Below are 22,499 nucleotides of genomic sequence, written 5' to 3' on the forward strand. Positions count from 1 at the left end.
CTGTGACAGCTGTGTCTTTATTGCTCCTCTGCTGACTGTACCATCCTCTTATTCTGCTTTGTTGACCTTCAGTGCTCTCTATACACTGAAGAGCCTATGTTCCTCACACACACTCTCACCCTCATGCACGGATGCACACACATTTAAAGAGGGGATGCTAATTCTCAGAGAAATGTCTGTAATATCTTATTAGAAATGTGTTTTGCTGCAATTCCTCCTTTGTTTCCATATTGATCATTCATTCATTTTCCACACCCATCCATCCATCCATCCATCCATCCATCAGTTTTCCACACCCGCTTCATCCCATTCAGAGTCCCAGGTGGGCCAGAGTCTCTCCGAGCTGCCTTCAGGCAAGAGGCTGGATACACCCTGGGCAGGTCACCTGTCCATCACAGGGCTTCCATGTTCATTCATAAATAAAAATGAAATTAAATCAGGTAAATTTGCATCTGTAATCAATTTCAAGCAGCATATTGATTCTGACTGTCTGATAGATTCTTATTTGTCCCACTTTTCAACTGTTGTCCATTCTGCCTCCTGTCGGATTAAAATTGTGTACTTTATGTAGCACAGTGTTTCCTCTTCTCACCAGCTTTGTAGTGGTTGGACAGTGACCCTCTTCAGACAGTAACTTTGACACACTGCGTATGTCATCATGTATGCAATGACACAGCTGCAAACTGATTTAATTTATTTCCTCTTTTGTGTTCTTCAGCCAAACACAATAAATAAAGTAACCCTTTCTCATTTCCACTGTTTCTCTTTTGCTTCCGATCTTCTTCTCACCTTTATTTCTGATGATGATCCTTATTTTCTTTGCATTTGAGGGGATGAGCTATCGGAGGACTATAAAAACCAGAGAGAAAATCGGTACAGAGGTGGATGGAGAGGAAAAGAAAAAGACCTGAGAGATGAGGAGCATGTTAAAAAGTGATTAAGTAATAAAGGTTCATTAAATCTCATGAATAATGTAAATGAACAAACAAAGAGAGCAGAGACAATTAAAAGATGGGGAATAAAGAAGAGATGGAGCACTTCTCTGTTAGAAGCTGATGCAGCTGTGAAAGAACAGCCTTCCTTCTTGGACATTTCCGTTATCATCCTTCTCAGACTCAAATGAATGGGGCTTTTGGCTAAAATACTCACCTTCTCTCATCTGTACGGGGACCTGATCCACCTTCTGTATCTTCAACATCTGCTCCTACTGCTGGATCTTTAACCAGCAGTTTTGTGGGACGATGCAGTTCTGTTCATTTGGATATTGTCTGCATTTTGTGACACAAATTCATAGGTTAAGAGGAAATGGTTATCTGTCAGATTTACTCATTTTCCACTTAAACGGACTCCATTGAAATGTTGTGGTAGCTAAAATGGGTTTTGTGAATAAGAACTGTAAATGTGTGCTTTCGAACACGCGCATCGTGAGTAGTATCGTGTGTGTGTGGGGGGGGGGTGCGTGCGTGTGTGTGTGTGTGTGTGTGTGTGTGCGTGCGTGTGTGTGAGAGGGTGATGTCCAGATGGCCCGATGTTAACTCAATGCAGGTGGGCTGTCTCTAGTGTCAACACGCTGAAGTTGATCGGACACCTCAAAGACATTAGAGGACACATTGCAGAGGACACTTCTGTTTTTTCTTTCCCTCCCATTCTCCTTCTTCTTCTTCATCTGTAATGCTAGTTTATTTTTGAGTAGCTATTGTTTAGTGATGTTTGTGGACTGCATCCCTGCTCAAATTCATTTAATAACTGTCATGAAAGGCAAAAGAAAAGCAGCAGATTGTCGTCTGAATGTAAAGATGTAAAAAAGGATCTGCATCTTTACCAGGGAAATGACTTGAATGAATCAGTTGTCTAAACTGTGACTGTAAATGTTTGCCATGTGTAAGGCTAAGCTCACTTTCTGCCTTTTATAACCAGTAAAAGCTTTGGAAGAATGACCATGAATGATTGAGTGTTTCAGAGTTTTGTGGAGGCAGTGAACGAGGCCGTGTGTTTCACTTTGTACCTGCTGGTCTCATCAGAGTGGATCACGGTCACCAACAGGGAAAAAAAGATTTCGGTGGGACATGATGTGTGTTTTGGAAGGTTGGGCTGGACTTGAAGCGCTGTCAGGTAAAAAAATAACCATACAGTACATGGCAGGGTGCGGTAGGCAGGCCATGAGAGCTAGTAAGCGCCCATGCCAAATAATCCTTTGTAATCCCACATGGGGGAGTCGCTCGCTCACTAGCATCACCACTTCCCTCCTTACCTCCTTCTTTTTCTCTTACCTCCTTTCCTCATGGCTTTCCAGTCCTTGGGATTGTAGGGATGGGGGCAGGGCTGTTGGGGTGAAGGAATTAGCATCTGTTACCACTCTCATTCAGGTTAGCTCCTCTGAGGAGAGGAGAGTAGAAAAGCCTCTAGCTGCCACCACATAGTTCAGCCTTGTCAGATGACAAGGGACATCTCATTAGAGTTCCCTCTCGCTCCCTCTCTATCCCATTCTATCTCTGCACATTCTTCTGTCCATCCCCCTGCACTCATACACCCTTTGTATGTTTGCCTACCCTCTAACCCTCTCATTCACACACTCCTCTACTACTACTGCTTCACTTTCACGCTGAATCAATATTCCTTTCCCCACTTCACCTTTTGTTCTTGTCTTTATCTTTCCTCCTCTTCATCTTCGTTTCTTGCTCTTCTGCTGGTGTCAACATTTGCAGCTCTCTCTGCTCTTCCGACTAGTTTCTCATTTTTCACTCTTCTTTGCCTCCCCATTGCTCAGCTACCTCTTTCTCATCTCCATTTCCATCCTCCACACTCCACTCAACAATGCATTGCCTGCTAATGACACTAAAATCAATTCAGTGCTCTTAGTACCCGACAGATAATTGTAGGAATGTAAAAAGGCCCACATTTAGTTTTTGTTTTCGAAGCCATTTGGTTAGTTGTGTGTTTATGTGTCTTATACGTCTGTAAGAATGTGTCTCCAGCAGCTCAGCTCTGAATTAAGACCAATGCATATTCCTCCCCTTGAGTCTACCATTTGGCCCTTTCCCTCCATTTTGTAGAGGTAAAGGGCTTCTTTTTTTCTATATGCTCAAGTTGTGGTGGTTACATTAGCTGTTTTCACACTGAGATCCGCTACCATCGCGGGTCCAAATTGCCACTTCATCCCGCGTCGAGCAATGTGAAAGCTTGGCGTACTAGGTGACCCGTGTCGCCTGAAGCCGAGTTCCGGGGGCGTTGCCTAGTGGCAGAGCGTCACACGAAACACATAAAATGCTGGGCGTGTACAATGACATAGGCACAACCCATGCTTCAGAGGTAGGCCTAAATACACCTGTCTGCATCAAATTTTTCAAACCAACGATGGCGGGACACCTTGAGGACTTGTTTCTGTTGCTGGCTGTTTGTTCAGTCACGCAACTGTATATGCAGTTCATGGAGATGTTATTTTACGGTGTGGATGGTTACAACGTGGGATGTCGCCGAAGAACATATGCGGAGAGTACAAGAGCACTATAATGTCCAAGTTGAGGAAATCCATCGACAATTTGAAGCAGAAGAACGTGAACAGCGTCGATGCAATCGACAAAGACATTTAGCTGTCATGGCTCTGAACACACATGTGTCTGCAAGAAGAGTGTGGAAGATGGCAAGACCACAAGGGTTGGTGTTTTGGTCCAATGCTCTGAAAAGTTTTGTCCTTTAAACTCCTCACGTCACGCCACGCCCACGTCCATCCCGCGTCAATTGCTTTCACATCAAATTCGGCTCGGCAAAAAGACTAGGGTCCGACGCGGGTCGGATGGCGAATCGAGTTGACACCCCAGCCCGGATCGTCAGTGTGAAAGGAACAACGGACACACTAAATTCGCGAATTAAACGTGGGTTCTTTCTCAGTGTGAAAGGGGCTATAGTTTTTCAGTTGGGGTGGTTGGGGGGGCATTTGGATGCGTGCATTATTCAGCTCCAGCCCTGTACTTGTGGCTTACTTGCAGAACGTGCATAAAAGCAGAACTTTCTCGGAGTGGAATGCAGTCCTCGGTGATACACCTGTGCTTATCCTATTTTCTGTATATTCTGCAGTAGTTTTTTTTTCTTTTTCTATGAGCCTGCATTAATAACTGCTCTCTTTACCCACAGATCGTACGGCACTGCGAAGTTATATGCCAGAATCAAATTGATTTTGAGAGAGGATCTATTGCATAAATAATGATTGAATGTTACTAAGTTGCTGCACAACATATTTTTTACATATTCAATCTTTGTTTTAAGGTTTGATATATATATTCTTTTCATCTAAAAAAAATACTGGGCCATTCTATAGCAACATATCATACGTAGATAGTCAGTTACATGAGTGTAAGTTAAAAGTTATGCACACAGTTAAGGTCGCGGATTGGTTGTGCAGCTTTTTCTCTATTTCACTAAGAACTGAGAGGATTCAGTCTTTGGTTTTTGTGCACTGTTACGGGGTAACAATAAAGTGTCCCGAGCTGAGGAAATAAAACAATGAGAACTGATGGCTGATGTTTAAATGGTTATTTATTGCAAAAGAAAAGTAATACTATTACTATTACTAACAAGAACCTAAATGATTAACAACAAAACCCAATATCAAACTGTTAACCTCCTTCCACTGAAAGAGTTAAGCTTCAGACAACCTGCACAAGCTATTGGAAAACACTCCAACAATAGCTGGACCCATTGGCCCCACTGGCGCGTCTTCCAGCATCTTTTAAAGCAGCCCAGCTGATTAAATCTAGTTACCTACAGCTGGGGCAACTTACCTGCTCACCAACTCAGCTGGCTGCAGTCCTAACACACACACACTAAATACGACCCTTGGGTCGTAACATGCACCATGTTAGTTCTGATGAAAATACTTAGAGAAGCAAGCTGTTCCATTTAGCTTGATTAAAGACGACTGGATCAGCAGTCAGCTGTACTCTCAGTTAATTGTGGAATTGAATGTCAGATTATTCAGCTAACTGAGGAAAAGCCAGTGATCTGGTTCAAAGAGTCAATTTACAGGCAGGCAAGAGTCCCAAGTGTAATTCACCTTACCCTGCTCTACATATTCAGAATTCTTTATCACGGCTGTGTGTTTAAGGCATTTGTATTCAGCTCAATCATTTTCTGCCATACGTGTTGCAACAGTGCTTACCTGACCATAAAGGAGAGTTATGGCCATGTTAAGGACGAACAAATAGAACCAAAAATGTATTTAATATTTTTTTAAAGTACATTTTCCAGAATATACTCCTTTATATATTTCTTCCTCCTTTCATTGTTTTATCCAGAACAAGGGCATCCACCTGTCATCCATATGAGCAATGCTGTTACTAACTGCTGTTGCTTCAACTCCACCCCAGCATCCACCCATAGTTCAGCCTATGGTCCTTCTAGTTAGGAATTTATTACCAATTTATTGCACTTCCTGCTGTGATGGACTGGGTGATTTCGTTTGGGGAGTTATGAGGTCAAAGCAAGGTTACATTATATGAATGCTGTATTTTTTTATGTAGCCATCATGAGTTAGATAGCTAAACTAACACAAGCTTTCTTTCCTAGTTGTATGTTTTATTAACACAATAATAACTAATCATTGTAATCTTTCTAATTTCTTAACAAATAACACAACACAAAGTCAAGCAGTTGCACAGAATTACTGCAGTATGAGGAGAATTCAGAGATAAATTGTCTCTTTAAAACTGTGTTGCTCTTCGTTTTCCCTTCTTGGGGACATAAACACATGAACTCTAGACCTTTGGGGGTCTGCAATCTCTTCAAGGTTTTATCCATATACATATATATGTGTATGTATATAAAAAAACCATATATATATATATAAATATATAATTTTTTTTTTAAATGAAAAACATACTGCAGCTATATAAAAATACGTATTTATATTTCAATGAAACGGCACTCATGAAGCACTGAAGCACTTAATCCACTGTATAGACTGAAAGTTAATCCAGGACACAAGTCCAATACAAAGGAGAGTTGCTGTTGCTTGAGGAAAGTCAGGGCAATCTGTTCCCAAGGGTTATTACTGTGTCCTCTACCATGTGATTCTGTGACGCCGCAGAGATTGCATACATAGACCAGCATGCATACACATAGCAAAGAGCAAGGTCATATGATGCAGACTATGTAGGCACATAATCAGACAAATATCCCTGTTCACACGCACAGTATGAGCGTTTACACACAAACGCAGCCCAAGTCACATCATGTGTAGCAGTGGAACCCACGAAGGGCAACAGCTGAACATTTAAATGTGCAATATCATTTTTTTTTTAAATCAAATATTAACCATGTTCTTTTCTTGATGTTTTTCTTGAATTGAATGAAACAATGCAGTATTTGTCTGATGCATTGCTTTTCTTTGGTTATGCTCAGAGAGGGTAGATGAAGCATCCATGGAGATAGAAACTGAGTTTGAATGTTGAAGTATAAAAAAAGAACCAGATCAAGAAAAAGGTTAAGAAGAATGAAGAGAAATGGATTAAATAGTGTTGTGTTGACAGGAGGAGGAACAAGTACAGAGGCTGAGAGGACAAAGAGCAGACAGAGTTTAATTTCCACCTCAGCAGGGAGTATTTGGCTCGGTAAGCAGGGGCACACCCCCTAAGGCTACTGTTTACACAACCTTTATTTTCGAGGTACATTAAAGAAACAATCTGCTTCATTAATGTTTTAAATCTGCTTACTTAGTTTAAATCAGTGTACAAGTATCCCTATCATTACAATAGAGGATGGTTATTAGATTCTATTGGCTGAAAAATTATATTGAATATACGTTGCTTGTTCAAAATATATATTATATTTACATATATATATATATAGATATTTTGGTGGAGCATTTTTAGCTTTGATTTACGGCATGCATTTTACAGGGCATCATTTTTATTAACTTCCCTCCAGAGTTGCATTAGTTTTTCACCAAACTCTTGTGTGATGGGTGAGTTGGACTCCTGTATAAACATTTGTTTAGCACATCCCAACCATTCTTAATGGGGTTAAGATCTGGACTTGTGCTGCCATGCAAAGGATGTCTCATACCCCCTGAACCACTCTTACAATTTGAGCCTGATGAATGCTGGCATTTTGGGATATGCAGATTTCATCAGAGAGGAAAACAATCTACTGATAGAAAAACCTAGTCATTCAGTATATTCAGGTAGTTGGCTGAAGTCGTTTTCTTGAATATATAACACTGTTGAACCTACTTAGACCCAACCAAGCCACTCCCTGATCATATTGCTGATCTGTAGTGTCTACCACAGACTCGTTCAGTAGACACTAGGCATTATTGATGCAAAACTTTATCCTCTGTTCTCTCTTGAAGAGGGAAAATCTGGAATTCTCATTTTTGTGTAGAAATACTCTTACTTTTATGCTTTAAGACATTGCTGTTTGTTCTAATATTGATTTTCAATTTGATTTCAGCAATTGTTTAAGTGATCACAACCATTTGAATTGTTTTTCTGGCCTTCCTAGAAAATGGTGGTTCACCACTATCTGTTGTAACTATACTTTGGACAGTTCTTAACCCAATCTTAGTAGTTTTAGCAACCTGCTATGTTGTTTGGTCTGCTTATGAAGACAACACATTGTCCCCCTATGAAATATTTTTCACAATCACTGACATAGCATAGGAATAATTTACTATTCTTACTTGGGGGAGAATGAGCCAATTAACTTTTCATCATTACACAGTTTTACCCCTGCATGATTAAACTATTCACCTAAAATGTTGAGAATTATTAGATATACAGATATTACTCGGGGTGATCATAAACTATTTTGTTGGAATTCTTTTTGATTCAGATGATAGACTTAATTTTGTGTCTTAATCATGTGAAAGTATCAAATAAACTAGCTACTCTTTAAATACACTTTTTTAAAGCAGAAACGAGGGAAATCACTTTAATATGTAGGCGTTTGAAGGCTTTACCTTGCCAGTCTTGGCAAACTAAGTACTGTAAGTACTACCATCCTATTTTTCTCCATCACCTCTTCTAGTTCTCTGAAGAATCAGGCTAATGTGCCCATGTTTTCAAATTTAGTTATATCGAGCAAGCAACAACATCTTAGTTATTGTCTTATTAGCTTATGGTTTTTCATTTACAAAACTCAAGCTGCATCACCTATAGTACATGTGTGAGCAACAAATAAGAGTCACATTATTCACAATGGAAATGCTGCCATTTCAGGACAAATTAGATCTGCTGAAAACCAATAATTGATGCTCGAGAGAGTAAGCTGCTGAGTTGCTATAAGTTTGCTATAAAACAACTTGGAGCTTCCATTTGACCTTCTGTCCAAGACTCCCTGTAAGTATCATGTATAATACTTGTCGACTTGGGCTGCTCTTTGCATCTCTTCACAGAATTATATGCTAAAAAATGTGAAAGTTGTAAAGGTCACCAGGCTAATTTTCCTGCCCTTTAACCTTGGCATATTTTGGTTTACGATCCATGAAAGGCCTCCCCCAATGTACCAGTTAGAGCTCAGAGCATGTCTATAAATGTGAGCTTATTTACTGTCACCAAAACATAGAAAAACAAAAGGTGCATGAAAAAATGTATTCTTGGACACACTTGTTGTAACATGCTGAAAGTCGTACTCTTGGTGTCACACTCTGATGGAGATGTGTGTTGCCAGGTCAGCTGATGCAGCATCCGCTCCCCCACTACCTCCCAGTGGATTGTTGGTTTTTCAGTGATTGAATGTCATGGTCTTGGTCTTGGTCTTGGTCCACCTGTGATGCTTCTCTCTGGGGGGAGGAAGGTGCATGTTTGTGTGCGTCCTTCATATGCAAGGACACTTGCCCTCCTGAATAACCTCAGGCCTCCTGTGCCCTGGTACCCCTTGGGTCACAGTTCAACACTGAACACTGCCATGCATCATAGTCACTGCACTGCTGGCCAGAGAAAGCGGTGAGAAAGAGTGTGACAAGCAGGTTGGGAAACAGAATAAGAAAACAAACATGCAGTTTGTGAGCAGAGGAAGAAGATGTAAAGTTCAGTAGAATGGTTGACTTGTAAGCACGAGAGAAAGATCACACTTTAGCCCCTCCACAATATGACCTTGAGAAAGGAAACGAAGGGTCCTGTCGACTGGTCTTTTCCGCTTAGGAAGGTTCCTTACTGAATGTAATGGCCCGGAGTATCTTACCAGCATGACAAAAATTGTTTGAAATTCTCTAAATGCTTCCGTGCTTCCTTTATTATCTCCTTTAGCATTAAAAGAACTGATCCATCCTTTCTGACAGACAGAAGACCGTACCATTGCAGAGTTCCTTGTGGCAGCGACTTTTAAAGCGATATGGGATTAGTTCCATACAATTGCTTTCAGTGTGATAAAGCAGTTGTGTATATATGTCTATGCTGAGAAACTGTTAACAAACTTCTGGAAGTGTTGCAGTGAGAGAGAGAGATATGGTTGAATGGATTGTTAATAGTTAGCAGCTTGGTACGGTGCCAGTAAAGACACACACTACTGAGAGCTGTGGTTTATGGAACTATTACAGTATGTGACACTCAGATAATTGGAACACTGGACTCACACAGTTGGTGTTGGCTCGACATGACTGGCATTGTCGACTACTTCGGCAAAAGCTAAACTCGCTGATTAAGACATTACAGAGCAATTTGGTTGTTTCGTGATGGTTGGCAAACAAGGCTATCGTTAAATTTCCGCTGTCAACTGAAAGTGACTGTGAACACATTTTAAGCCAGTGGAGCCAAGGAGGAATGTAAATACTTTTCTTCTGGCTAGTGATTGAGCAGAAATATGAATAAAAAGACTGCTGATTGATGTTGGGAATATGTTGTGATTTTTTTTCAATGTCAGTATGATGAGGATAGTGTATTAATTGGGTTTATAATGCACGACTATTGCAAAGGTTCCTGTTGCAATTACTCGCTCCTTCCAAAGTGTAAACATGGCTGCTGAAATTTTTTTTGCTTCGAGTATGTGCTACATGCATCTAGTGTGCATCAACACAGCAGTACGTAAGACTAAAAATCTATTTATCTTAGCATAATGGTGTGTTATTTTCCCACATGTCTGTAAAGTCTGAATCTTTTGAAATCCAACTCTTGAGCTTTGTTATGATAACTCATGTATGTACAGGGCTTTTTAGTAAATGGGTGTTTCATTTGAGGCTTTTACAGTCAGTTTTTTAAGTGGTTAATCTTGACTGAATGGAATCACTGTAAAAGAGAGCAAATAAGTAAATGACAGTTTTTTTTTTTAATAAAACAAAGAAAACAAAGAAACAATTTGCCCATGCGTAAACTTCCAGCCATGACTGTGTTTTACTAAACCCAGCTGAGAGGTTGAATAAGTCTTTGTGTTTAAGCCTTTCATGACGGCAAGTGTGTTGGACTAACAGATCAAAGTACCTTAATTTACAACTTAACGATGAAACACGTGAGATCATACTGCAACATACAAAAGTGATGAAAAAATGGGGACACAGAGGAGACTGCTGCATTCAGGGCAGTGGACAGTCTGATGACCAATGAAGTGTTGTTGTACACTCAGTAAAACTATAAAGTACAATAATAATAATAATAATCAATTACATTTGTAAAGCACTTTTCATTTTCATACGGAATCTCAAAGTGCTATGCTGATGGTGGCAGACTACTGGATTGTAGCCACAGCTGCCCTGGGGCACACTGACGGAGGCGAGGCTGCCATGCACCGGCGCCATCGGCCCCTCCGACCACCACCAGCAGATGGTCAACCTAACATGCATGATTTTTTTTGGACAGTACACTAGTATATATAGTATATATATGTACATCGACCGCTTAACATTAGTGACCTTAAGCATCTCAGGTTAAAGTTTTGACATATAATCGTATTTGCAAAACCCCAAGAAACCTTGTTTCAAGAATTTATACTTTGTTTATATTTCATGACTAAATAGGTAACGTTCAATTAGCCAGATTTGATTGGGTTGCGTATAAATCAACGTTGTAACCCCTCCGAAGTTATTTTTAATAAAGCCCCACCCACTACAAACCTTAAACTGATGTCATCTTTGACCCCTCGATGCAGGATTCTACTTACTTGATCACAATCTGATTGACAGTAAGTGTTTAGAGCCATTAGGATTATGTCTTCGTGTATATAGCTCGGTCCTCGGTGTAACCATGACAAAAAAAGATGAATATGTTCTGACTTATAGAAGCAAGGATCATTTCTCCTGAACTACTGAGGAAAAATCAACACATTGGGCTTCATTGCAAGAACATTTTCGTATTTTTATTCTAAATTTCTCTCACTTTTTTCGTACGAAGGTCTCGTATGAACACGCAACGTCAGATTCAACAAACGCTCTTAACTTCGGAAAAAGTGTGTAAACGACCTGCGTAAATGATGAATGCCACCTGTGCGTATTTAAGTGCACGAGGATAATAGATTTACATATTCCACGCCCACAATGATACCATATAAGGGTACGCTTCCTCTCTCCTGTGCCAGGAAATGTTGAGTCATGAGAATGGCATCAAGGCGCAAAAAGAACAACTTTAGGGGCTCTGAGATTGAACTTCTGCTTTCAGAGATCCAAAAATCTGTCATTTTTAGCAGTGTCAGCAGTGGAATTACGGGACCTGCTAAAGCGAAGAAATGGGAAGTTATTACGAGTGCTGTTAATTCTGTGTCACCTGTAGTTCGTATTGTCACTGAAATAAAGAAGAAATGGTTTGATATGAAAATTACTTAAAAATGCAATCAGTTGTTGCCTCATCATGATGACACTTTGATGGGGTGGTCCATGAGGGGGGTCTTCTGGCACCACACCTTCTGGTCTGCCTGGGCTGGTTCAGGTTGTGGGAGACCCTCGTTCATGGCAATACTGTGCAAATCTGGCATGCCTTTTCTGGGCTATAGAGCAGTTTGGCCCCCGCTGTATGGAGACACCTGGCCTTCAGCTCAGTGCGCTCCACAACGGCACGGGTGTTTTGATGTGTATATGTGTGCAGTCTATTGCTCCGATTATGTTTGGCTGTCCAGCCAAGGCATGAAAGTCCCTCTTAATTTGTACTTGTTGGACAGCGGTGTATGGGAATTTGATGTACCATGGGTGATAAACTGATGAGAGCTTTGATGACCAAGAGAGCACACGACTCCAATCTCCCTCTGAAAGGTTCCAGTGGCCAAAAATGCAAGGGTGGTGAGGACCTGGACGTGTGGTGGAATTGGGTTTGATCGGCGTGTTTCTCTCTGGAGTTATGGCAGCAAGCTGCATATTTGTAGCAGCAAAGTCCTTGGCAATCTAAATCACCATGTCAGCCATTTGTCTGTCTCCGCAAGGACATCTACACAGTCTCGGCACACACGCTCTCTTCCAAGAGCATAACGCATTAAGGCATCCAAAAGTAGCAAGTCAGCCGCTGGTTACGCTTCCCATTGACCTTGTTATATTCAGAGTCAAATTAACCTTCAATTAGTGCATAATTTAAGTCAAACAGAATAATGTCAGCATCATTATGGGGTATAATGTATATATTTATTTATGTTTGCTTCAAAGTAATTAAATATACAATCCATTAGTCAATCAAACTTGATTGGAATAACAGCGGACTATTTTACTAAACTCCTACGACAGGTCTGGATCACTCGTAAATTCTGTTCGTAGCTGAAAGAAAACGTAAAATACGAAAAGATTGGTGAATGCGCAAATTCTCTTAAATCTCTCGTACGCACGACTTAAGAACAAATCTGTGCGTACGAATGGTTGTTGCATGAGGCCCATTGTTGTGCTTGACATTAATTTTTGTTCCTGACAGATCAGTGCTCTTATGTCAGCATATACTTTCACAGATTTCTTGATCCCAGCAGAAAAGAAGACAAGCAGTACCTTAATAAAGACATGACATGGTACCTCCTGCTCTTTGAGCCAGAAAGACTTGTGGTGGAGAGAAGGAGGAGAATTAGTATTGCTTATAAATCTGAGCTCAAAGAAAGGAAATAATGAAGAGGGGCTGACAGAAAAAGATGACAGATTAAAGCGAGTGAAAGAAGGGATGAGCAAATACGACAGAGAGGTTTACTTCCTGTTTGGCAGAGGCAAAAAAGAGTGCAGAAATGCCCTGACTGTAGTGAGATGGAGAAATGGAGAGATGTGAAGGCAGGGACGGTGGTCTTTCTCCCAGGGGGGATTTGTGTCAAGGCGGTAGGAATTAGGTTGGCCTTTCTCTTTACACATGAATACACCTTAAATACTCATAAATACTCTCTGCCATCATTTTATACCTTCAGGTCGCAGGGTCTTCACTCTCTCTCTTTTTTCCCATCAGTCAGACAAGCAGCCCACTCAACCCAACCCCACCCTTGTGCTGTATGTTTTAGATCTAATGGTAAAGAATGGAGAAGACAACAAATGCTTTGCATGCTGTATAAACAAGACAATGTGTTACAATTGCGAGTGAATTTCACAAACTATTCCAAGCAATCAGGATAAACTTGGATATGCTCAAACGATTAAATGGAAATGGTACAGAGGAACAAGAGATGATAAAAATTGTCCCACGTGCCTGTCCCTTTGCCTCAGTCTTTCCACGCCCCTCCCCCTTTCCTCATCTCAATCCTCCCTTATCCTCTCCCCTGTCCTCCTTCTGCCTCCACCCCCAAGCCATGACCCCCTCCCTCTGCTGCCTGCTCCTCCTCCTGACCTCTTTTTTTCTTCCTCTCTCCCTCTCCCTCTCCCTCTTTACTTCCATCCCTCCTCACCCTTCTCTCCCTTTTTCATGCAGCGTTTTGGACTCCACCCCTCCCTCTTTTTCCTAACTTCCCCAACCAGTACCATCCTCAGCCACCTCTCTTTTCTCTGCATCACTCTCTTCCAACCCAGCCACTGCTGTTTTTATTCCACTAAAGCAAGAATTGAGGTGGAAGTATGATAATATTGCCGTTATTGTGAAGAAAAAACCCAGAGTAGTAGGAGTCATGCTGGCAGCCTCTTGGGGAATTTATTAACTGAAGCATCAGCAGAGATACATGTCACACAGCAGCATACGAGGAATTCCCAAAGACAATAGATTGTGGTATTCTCTTATACTTTCTGATAACGTTCTGTGCATACATGGCCAAAAACGATCTGGTGCCACTCAGTCTGAGTTTTCAACAAACATCTTCTGTTGTTGACCCTACCAGAGAACACTCTGACCTCAGTCAGGACAGACAGTGTGAACATGAAATCGATTAACTCCCATACCATCAGTTGTCTTTTTGTTAGCAGGAGTACACAAAAACTACTCGGCTAATTATCATGAAACTGGTGGGGGATGCTGGATTGGGGAAAGGGAGAACATTTTCGATTTTGTGTGAATCTAGATCACTTTTATTCAAACTGAAATAGCATCAGCTTTTGTACAGGATGTGGTCTTTGAGTGCTATCGTTTTCCAGTGAACTACTTCAGATTAGCTCAACTTTCTCTTTTCCTTCTTCCTCTCGCTTTATCCTGTAGTCATTCCTTGCTGTGGCATCTTTGTCTATGTTTAAGCTTCAGTTCCTTCACTATCTCACTTTGTGTCTACATATGTGTAATTCAGTTCCTTCTCTGTCTCACTTTGTGTCTACATATGTGTAATTCAGTTCCTTCTCTGTCTCACTTTGTGTCTACATATGTGTAATTCAGTTCCTTCTCTTTTTCTTTTGTTTGTATAGATTAGTCCTTTCATATTTATTGCAAGACATTTCAGGAGTTCATGATTTCCTGTGGAGCTGAAAGACTACTTTTGTCTATTAAAAAGGAAAAAAAAGATTAAAGTTGAAAAACCACAGACAACACTGGGGCAAAGCAGAGGGTATGACCTAACATTGAAAGAAGAAATAGAGCCTAGTCAACACAGTGAGGTATATATTTTTAGACAAGATGACTTGTGGAGGATTTGTGGATGATATAACCTCAGCTGCAGAGCAGATCTTTGGTTTAATATGTGAGCCCTCAAAATTAAGCCATATCTGCTTTACTGCTGGCACATAGATATTTTTTTAAAGGACTCTTCTTTTAAAAGGATAATTATTTTCTGCTCATTTATCCTGTCGGTTATCTTACAACACCTTGGGCTGGAATTCTATTTCTTTAGAGATACATATTATCATATCCTGGAGTGATTCATAGAAAGGTGGTACAGATAGCAAAAGAAGTAGTTTCTTAAAAAAACGATGAAAGACTAAATTTCATACAGGCCCAGAAGAGACGGGCTCTTGAACATGAGAGAGCAAACCTTGTGCACATTTGCCCGGAGAATAATGATTTCAGTCAAGTTGCCCCTTTCATAATGCAGGGTGTTGACTATGATATTGCCTGGTCAGGCGGCAGACTGCATGGGGTTAATCAAATAGACAGATCTGGTTCTCTCTGCCATACACCACTCAACTCTAAATAATACCCTCCACATTTGTAATATGCAGTCCCTCTGTTAAAGGACCTACTCCAACTCAAAGCCTGATCTGTGGTGTGATGAACATACTAGTGCAGCTGAAATAGCCTTTATTTGAATACATTCAGATTTGGTTCTGCCTCATTTAAATTGCTAAAGCACAGGTTTTAATAGTTTCAGATACACAGCCAAGCTATCACTAGAAAGACAATAACCGTTCACTGGGAGTTCCAGCTCTGAGAGCCTGCAAAGACGGGACTGCAGAGAAATTCAATTTGTTGCTTGAATTGTAAACAGTAGACTGTATGCAATAGCAGTTGTGTAATGCAAATTCAAGTATGAGTTTTTTACGTAAAAATCTTCTGCAAATTTGATACTTTGTATACAATAATGAAGAATGCAGTCCAAGACTAAAGCATGGAGATGAGATCATGTCTGTGAAACATCAAAGAGTAGAGCAGAAGAATAAAATCTAAGCAGTTTATTAGGTTCAGAGGTGTTCATACGCATGTGTAGTTACCACACAATGACCGTATGCCATCTTCTGGGCACTTAAGATCATCATGAAATTGTAGTCCTGTGCACATTGTGCATTTGACTGAGTTACTCCAGGATAGACCATGTGATTAAAAGCAAGTAAATATGACCTGGATTCGCCCTTCAGTAGCATGATTGACAGGCTTTCATATGTGCACGTGGTTTTTTTTAAAATGCCAGACAGAACATAGCGATTACATTTTTACCTCATATTTATTTATATTCCTCTGTGAAAAGACAACTAAAAGTTCAAAGGAACACAACTAAATAAACAAAAGCAATAAAATGATTTTATGTGAAAGTGTGGCACACATATTCCACAACAGTTTAACAGTGAGTGATTTGCATAATAACAACATTCTCTGTCTCTTCTTGTTTGTCAGTTCATGGAGAAAATAGAACTTTGATATATTTTTTATGTAAGGTTTGAGTGCAATGTGTTGATGGGAATTATCCTGCTCATGAAATCTCAGAGCCTGAGGAATTTAGGAATACATTTTACAGTAAAAAGTAAGAAATGTTCATGTCTGTGAGATTTTGGTGAGCTGAACCTTATTTTTTAAATGAATAGGTTTAGATTGCACTGTAGTTTTGTCTGAAATCTATACACTGGGCAGAGGGCCAATAAATGGGCCTGCAATTTGTGGCTGGTCTGTGTCACTATATTGAAACTTCACATTACTCTGAGGAAATTTGTTTCAATCTGCTGTCACATCCCAGGAAGCATGAGGCTGTAGATATGAGAGTTTTTGATTTGTGAGATGGTAAATGGTAAAAAAAAAAAAAAAAAAAAAAAAAAGGACTGTACATGTAGCACTTTTCTAGTCCAGCTGACCATTCCAAGTCCTTTCACAGTACATGCCACATTCACCCACTCACACACTCATACAGCACATCTTAGTCCATACAGGCTACGCAGTGCCTTCTTCTACACATTCACACACATTCACACACTGATAGACGCATCGGTAGGCAACGTGGGGTTCAGTGTCTAGCCCAAGGACACTTGGACGTGTGGCCCGGAGAAGCCAGGAGTCGAACCGCTGCCCTTCGAATGCTAGGCGACCGCTCTTCCTCCAGAGCTCCAGTGGCCCCAGATCTGACCTCTTTCTCTCTGTGTCTTTACTTTTAGATGATTCATCATCAGAAAGTGGCAGTGGAAATGGCCTGCCTGCCCTAACCCCTTCCTCTTCCGCTGTGATGGACAATGCCATAGTCGGGGAAATGGAGGTTGTCAATGGCAATGGTGGCTCTGCCCCACTGGACTTCAGCAGGCCTACTTCTTCCTCCTCCTCGTCTGAGGACCAGCAGCCAGTCAATCTGAGCGATCCTCCCACTCAACGCCTGCCCTTGTCCACCTCACATCTGCCCATCACTGTCTCAGCAGCAGCTGCAGCGCTGCTCGGCGCTCTGCATCCCAGTGCGTCCGAGGAGCTTCGCAGAAAATACCCACTGGCTGCCAAACCTCCCCTGGCTCCGCATCCAGCCCTGCCTTTACCACACACCCAAACTCCTCACACACCCAATTTACATACTCCAAATTCACATACACACACCACAGAACTCCGACTGGGCAGAGATGGCAGGGACTATGGAAACAAGGTGAGACCACAAACATACTGTGCTTGAATATACAAACACAAAATGGATGGAGCTGTCAGGAGTTAGTCTAATCATCTTTTCCTGTTTCCCTTGAAAACATTCGCCCACGTTAGACTGGTTGTTAAATCTCTTCATTTACTTAACCTTGTAGCACCCAAGCATATGAATAATCATTGAAAAAAATCATTTTTGGCTCTTCTTGCATCTTTTTGGGTGGGAATAAACCAATATTTTTTTAATTTTTGGAATTGGGCTATTTTTGATCATTTTAGGCAATGTTGCATATTTGCAACTGTGGGCTTTCCTGATTAATTTTGTTCACAAAACCAAGTCATTCTCTGCAGATGGTTTGGCAAAAAAGGTATAGTGAAAGTTCACCAGTAACTGCTGCTACCACAATAAAATGTATATATTAGACCTTTATTGAACATTCTTAATACAAAGTGCGGAACACAACCATCATAAACTTTCCATTCAACAACAAATCAAACAGATTTCACAGATCTTTGTTGTGAAAAAGTGAAGCACATATAAAATGCAAAAATGTAATGTAAATAAAAATGTAATGTAATTAAAAAATGTGCATATGAAGCTAATAAAAAAATGCAAAAAAATGATCATAATAATAGTGAAAGGTGGACAAAGCAGACCACACCAAACAAGACCAGAACCAACTAGAACAGACCACCGCAAAGCAGAGTGTAATTCACTGAGCCAAGAAAATGATTGCTGTGACAACTGTCGGCACATAAAATGTAATGTAAAAAAATATTACACATGAATGTAAATGATGTATGTAAATTTAAAAAATCAAACAATGTAATGTAAATAAAAATATAATGTGAATAAATAATGTAAATAAATAATAAGCTTGTTGCATATCTGCAACTGTGGGTGCTACAAGGTTAACTACATCCAGCACTTTCACTTTTTCTTATCAATAGTTTATTCTACTCATTTTTCAACTTACCTGCAGGTCTTTTGACTGTAGGTGGAATCCTATACAAACACCAGGTTGAAGATTGATTTTGGAGCTTTTATGACTAGGATGTAAACATTGTAATGAAAATGCTTTGTTTGTTTTTTCGGTTTCCTTTGGTATCTTACAGAGATACACATATATCTGTGTGTATGTTAAAGGTCTACGCTGTTAAAAAGACCCCGGTCCTCACCAAAGAGAGTTATTCACTCACTCTAGGCATTATGCAGATATGTTTTGGTGATGCTTGTGTTGAGCACACCTTTTTCCTTCCATTACTTTAACTTTCACTTTAAAGTAAGGTCAAACTCTGCTTGCAGTCATGTCAGCTGTAATGTATCCCAATAAGTTAGCAGTTGATATTAGAGTACTGAGGTTTCAAATGTTTCTGAACATTTAAGTGTGGCATTGCTATGGATAACTGTTGTTGGTAGTTTTGAAAACCACTGGCAAACCAAAAGTATATACTAAAGTATCCTTGCACGGAATTAACTGTTGCATTTATTGTTAAAAAGTGGAAGGTTATCATAGAAGAAGAAGGAAAAATTAAGAGAAAGAAAAGTTTCGTTTTGCCTTTGAATGATACATCTTCTCTGCTTTCTGCACTTGCTCCGGCTGCCACACATTGAACAGTCACTCCATCAGAAGAAGTTATTTGCTCCATTTATTCAAACATTGTCACTCAGTGCTCCAAACTGAAGCCATTATGAAAGTATATGTGAAATCTTTATTTGCTTGAATTAATTGGGATGCCCATGTCGCTTTATGTTTGGGATGTCTTTGTTAAAACATGAAAGGAGCACACAGTCATTTGTAAAGAGGACTCACGGAACAGATGGAGAGAAAAAAGCTGGAGGTAAAAGCGAGGACGGAGAACTTTAGGAACAGATAAAGTATGATGAGAGGAGAGCTCTCTCCTCCTGTCCTCATCCCTCCTCTCACCGTCTTTGTACGGAGCTGAATGGCAATAACAATAACAATACGTGCCGGCCTTGAAGGGAGCATGTTACCTTCAAAAAGTCTGTGGTTAGGACAGCTCTGTACAATACTCTTTCATTCAGACATCGATGTATAAATAGATACCCACCCTTTCAATCACACTGCACCTTCTCTCTCAATCCTAAAGGCAACAAAAACTCCTTTGGTATTTTCCTTCACAAAAAAATTCCAATTTGCCAGAGTTGTTGTTGTGATTAGCACAATTTTACTGTTACTCTAGCCTCCATTTGTCTCTTTGATAAAGGCTTGTTGCTGTAGAATATGTGCAACTGTATGTTCATAGCAGTTGTGTATGTGTCACATGAAAGTGTGTTTTAGATGCCATGTGGGGGACAACAACAAAAACACAATAAAAAACTGAAGAGAAAGTTTAAAAGCAAATGACTACTTACTTTATAGTAAGATCCAACTGAAAATATATATAATTCTATATAATATAGCAAAACATTAATAGTTTATGTAGTGCAGTTTTGAAATTGTATTATAACTATGTTCTAAAATCATACAATGAAATGTCAGCTGAGCAGGCAGGTGAATTAAAACCTGAACATGAAACTCAAGGAGGATGAAGTTGCTATTAAGTCTGAAAATAACAAGGTATAATTAGTAAACACAAATCATATCAAAACTCATTTGCAGGTAAGCTGCAGAAAAGAAACCTGTTGTCATGACAGCAAGCCTTATTAGCCAGCTTTGACGCCTCAGTAAATGTTTCCAAGCATGAACACATTTAGGTAGAAAACTTTTTATTTTAAAGGCTAATTAAATGTCTTCTGTCCTGAGCTGATTACCTTACAAAAGTACTTTACCCTTTTGACATTTTTCTGACTTAAAACTTGGAACTGAAATTAATGGGATTTTATTGAATACATACAGAAATGGGTACAAAATATTTAGTTTAAAGTGAATTAAGCTGAAATGTAGTGAGAACATGTGATGTTGGTTGAGTCTGTAGGTGTTATCTAAAAAAGAACTCTATAACCCAGTGGTTCTCAAACTTTTTTGGTCATTCCCCACTTTGAACAAGTGGGGATTTCCAAGCCCCACCTGCCCCTGTCGCCCCAACAAAAATATTGACAAATTACATTTCAACTTTATTGAACTAACACCAAGTAACATAATATTTTATAATGAATCAAAATCAATAACATCAAATAACACAAAGTTCAAAAAGAGAAAATAAAAGTGTTTCATTTGCAATCTGTGCAAAAAACAAAAACAACTCAAATGTATCCCTGCATTAGTGGCTGCAATGAGCCTGTTTTGCACTGCACAACTTCACAAAACGTGGTTGCAGGTTTGAAACTGCCACTCTCAAGTCATGCTCAATGTTGAGCTGAGATCTGTATTTTGTTTTCAGAGATGCCACAGCTGAAAAGCATGTGGTTGCATTGCGGGATTCTGTATGTAACTTTGTATGAGGCCATTTGTGCTTGACTGTTAACCGACGCAGCCTTTACCATGCGTTGCTCCTGCTGTCGATTTTCTTTTAAAGAAATCCAGAGGCTTGTTAACGTGACAGGGGTGTGTTGTAGTGATGGGATACTCGATTCCTTTTACTGACTCGAGTTTATATGAGTCACTCACTAAAATGAATCAGGTTTTCGAGTCACTTGAATCAATCTCGTACTCTACGTGTCACGGAATGTACAAACAAGTTCCAATCCACGTCCCAAATCATTGTGAAAAAGGCTAAAAATCAAGAAGTCTCCAAGGCCAAACATTTATTTTTCTTTCTTCCACTCTAAATAAATTCAAATAACCCAAATTGCCAATAAATTAACATTCAGTGCGAAACAGTGCAAAATTAAAGTAAAATGTATGAAACTGTGCACAAATAGAACATTTAAATAACCTAAACAATAGTGCAAAAATAATAATATTTTAACATTCAACACTGAACTGGTGCTGGCTCCTTTTTGGTCCGAGTCACACATTTATCCATGTTGCTCACAGTTACGCTACCTGCTACTTGTTGTCCCGCCGCAATTAAAACCCGACGTCAATCATTGTTTTTGCACTTTAGTTCCAGGTTACGTTTTTCTCCCGGTCTCCCAATGCTCTCTCATAATTTTAGCTATTCATTATTACTTTGTTTGTGTGTGGGTGTTTTGTTTTGTGAATTATCTTTATTGTCAATAAAGAAAAGCATTTAAGATGGGCATAAAATTTAAAATTTCCTCCCGTTTGTCACGCGCCACTTGCCATGTCTCCGTTCCCCACCAGTGGGGCGCACCCCACACTTTGAGAAGCACTGCTATAACCTAAGCGTTTTTTTTAAGGAGAATTTCTGTGAAATCTGAAAGCTCTCCAATGACAGGGTCCACAACACATTTAGATATGATGCACTATATGGGTGCAGCTCCTTTTCAGAGCGGGAACATCAATTTCCTCGCTTTTACCTGTAGTGGGTTGAGTTGGATGCAAAAAAATCCTAAAACTACATATTTGCCTGCTTAGTCCCCACAGTATAGTTCGGGTGGCAGCTACGAAAGCATGAAGATGGACCTGAGTGCAGAGGACTTGACCTTGGGGCGTCATGGCAGCCAGGTTACCCCTGACGATGACGATGATGATCATGATGATCATGATGACAATGACAAGATCAACGACACAGAGGGTGTTGACCCTGAGAGATTAAAGGCCTTCAATGTAAGTGAATTATGTTCCTCTTGGAAGCAATGACTGAATCTCATTGTGTTGACAAAGAAGGAATGTTGAAGAGGTGACTGACCATTTCATCTGTAAATCCTTTCAGCATCATTGATCACAAATATCAAGACTCCAAGATATTCAGCAGTCTAAACTAAAGTAACTCAATGAATCAACACATATGACATACCTTGAAACACCACATATCCATTTTTTTTCTTTCAGCAGTGTATTGAATGACTGATGTGACATAATTTATGAACCAACGTAGGATCACCACCTAATTTCACAGCCATACAACTTTTCAACCTTTTCATTGAAT

The 22,499-nt window shown here is 40.0% G+C and overlaps 1 protein-coding gene across 1 annotated transcript in view; it reads left to right on the plus strand.

Moving 5' to 3' along the window:
- Positions 1-22,499, plus strand: part of LOC142390035 (nucleolar protein 4-like) — a 104,406-nt gene that overhangs the window by 76,480 nt on the left and 5,427 nt on the right. Inside the window, exons 3-4 of the mRNA XM_075475357.1 lie at positions 17,078-17,547; positions 21,986-22,177. Of these exons, the coding sequence (XP_075331472.1) occupies positions 17,078-17,547; positions 21,986-22,177 (662 nt within the window). The remainder of the gene's footprint in view (positions 1-17,077; positions 17,548-21,985; positions 22,178-22,499) is intronic.

Source organism: Odontesthes bonariensis, chromosome 10 (assembly GCF_027942865.1).
Source record: "Odontesthes bonariensis isolate fOdoBon6 chromosome 10, fOdoBon6.hap1, whole genome shotgun sequence".
NCBI lineage: Eukaryota > Metazoa > Chordata > Actinopteri > Atheriniformes > Atherinopsidae > Odontesthes > Odontesthes bonariensis.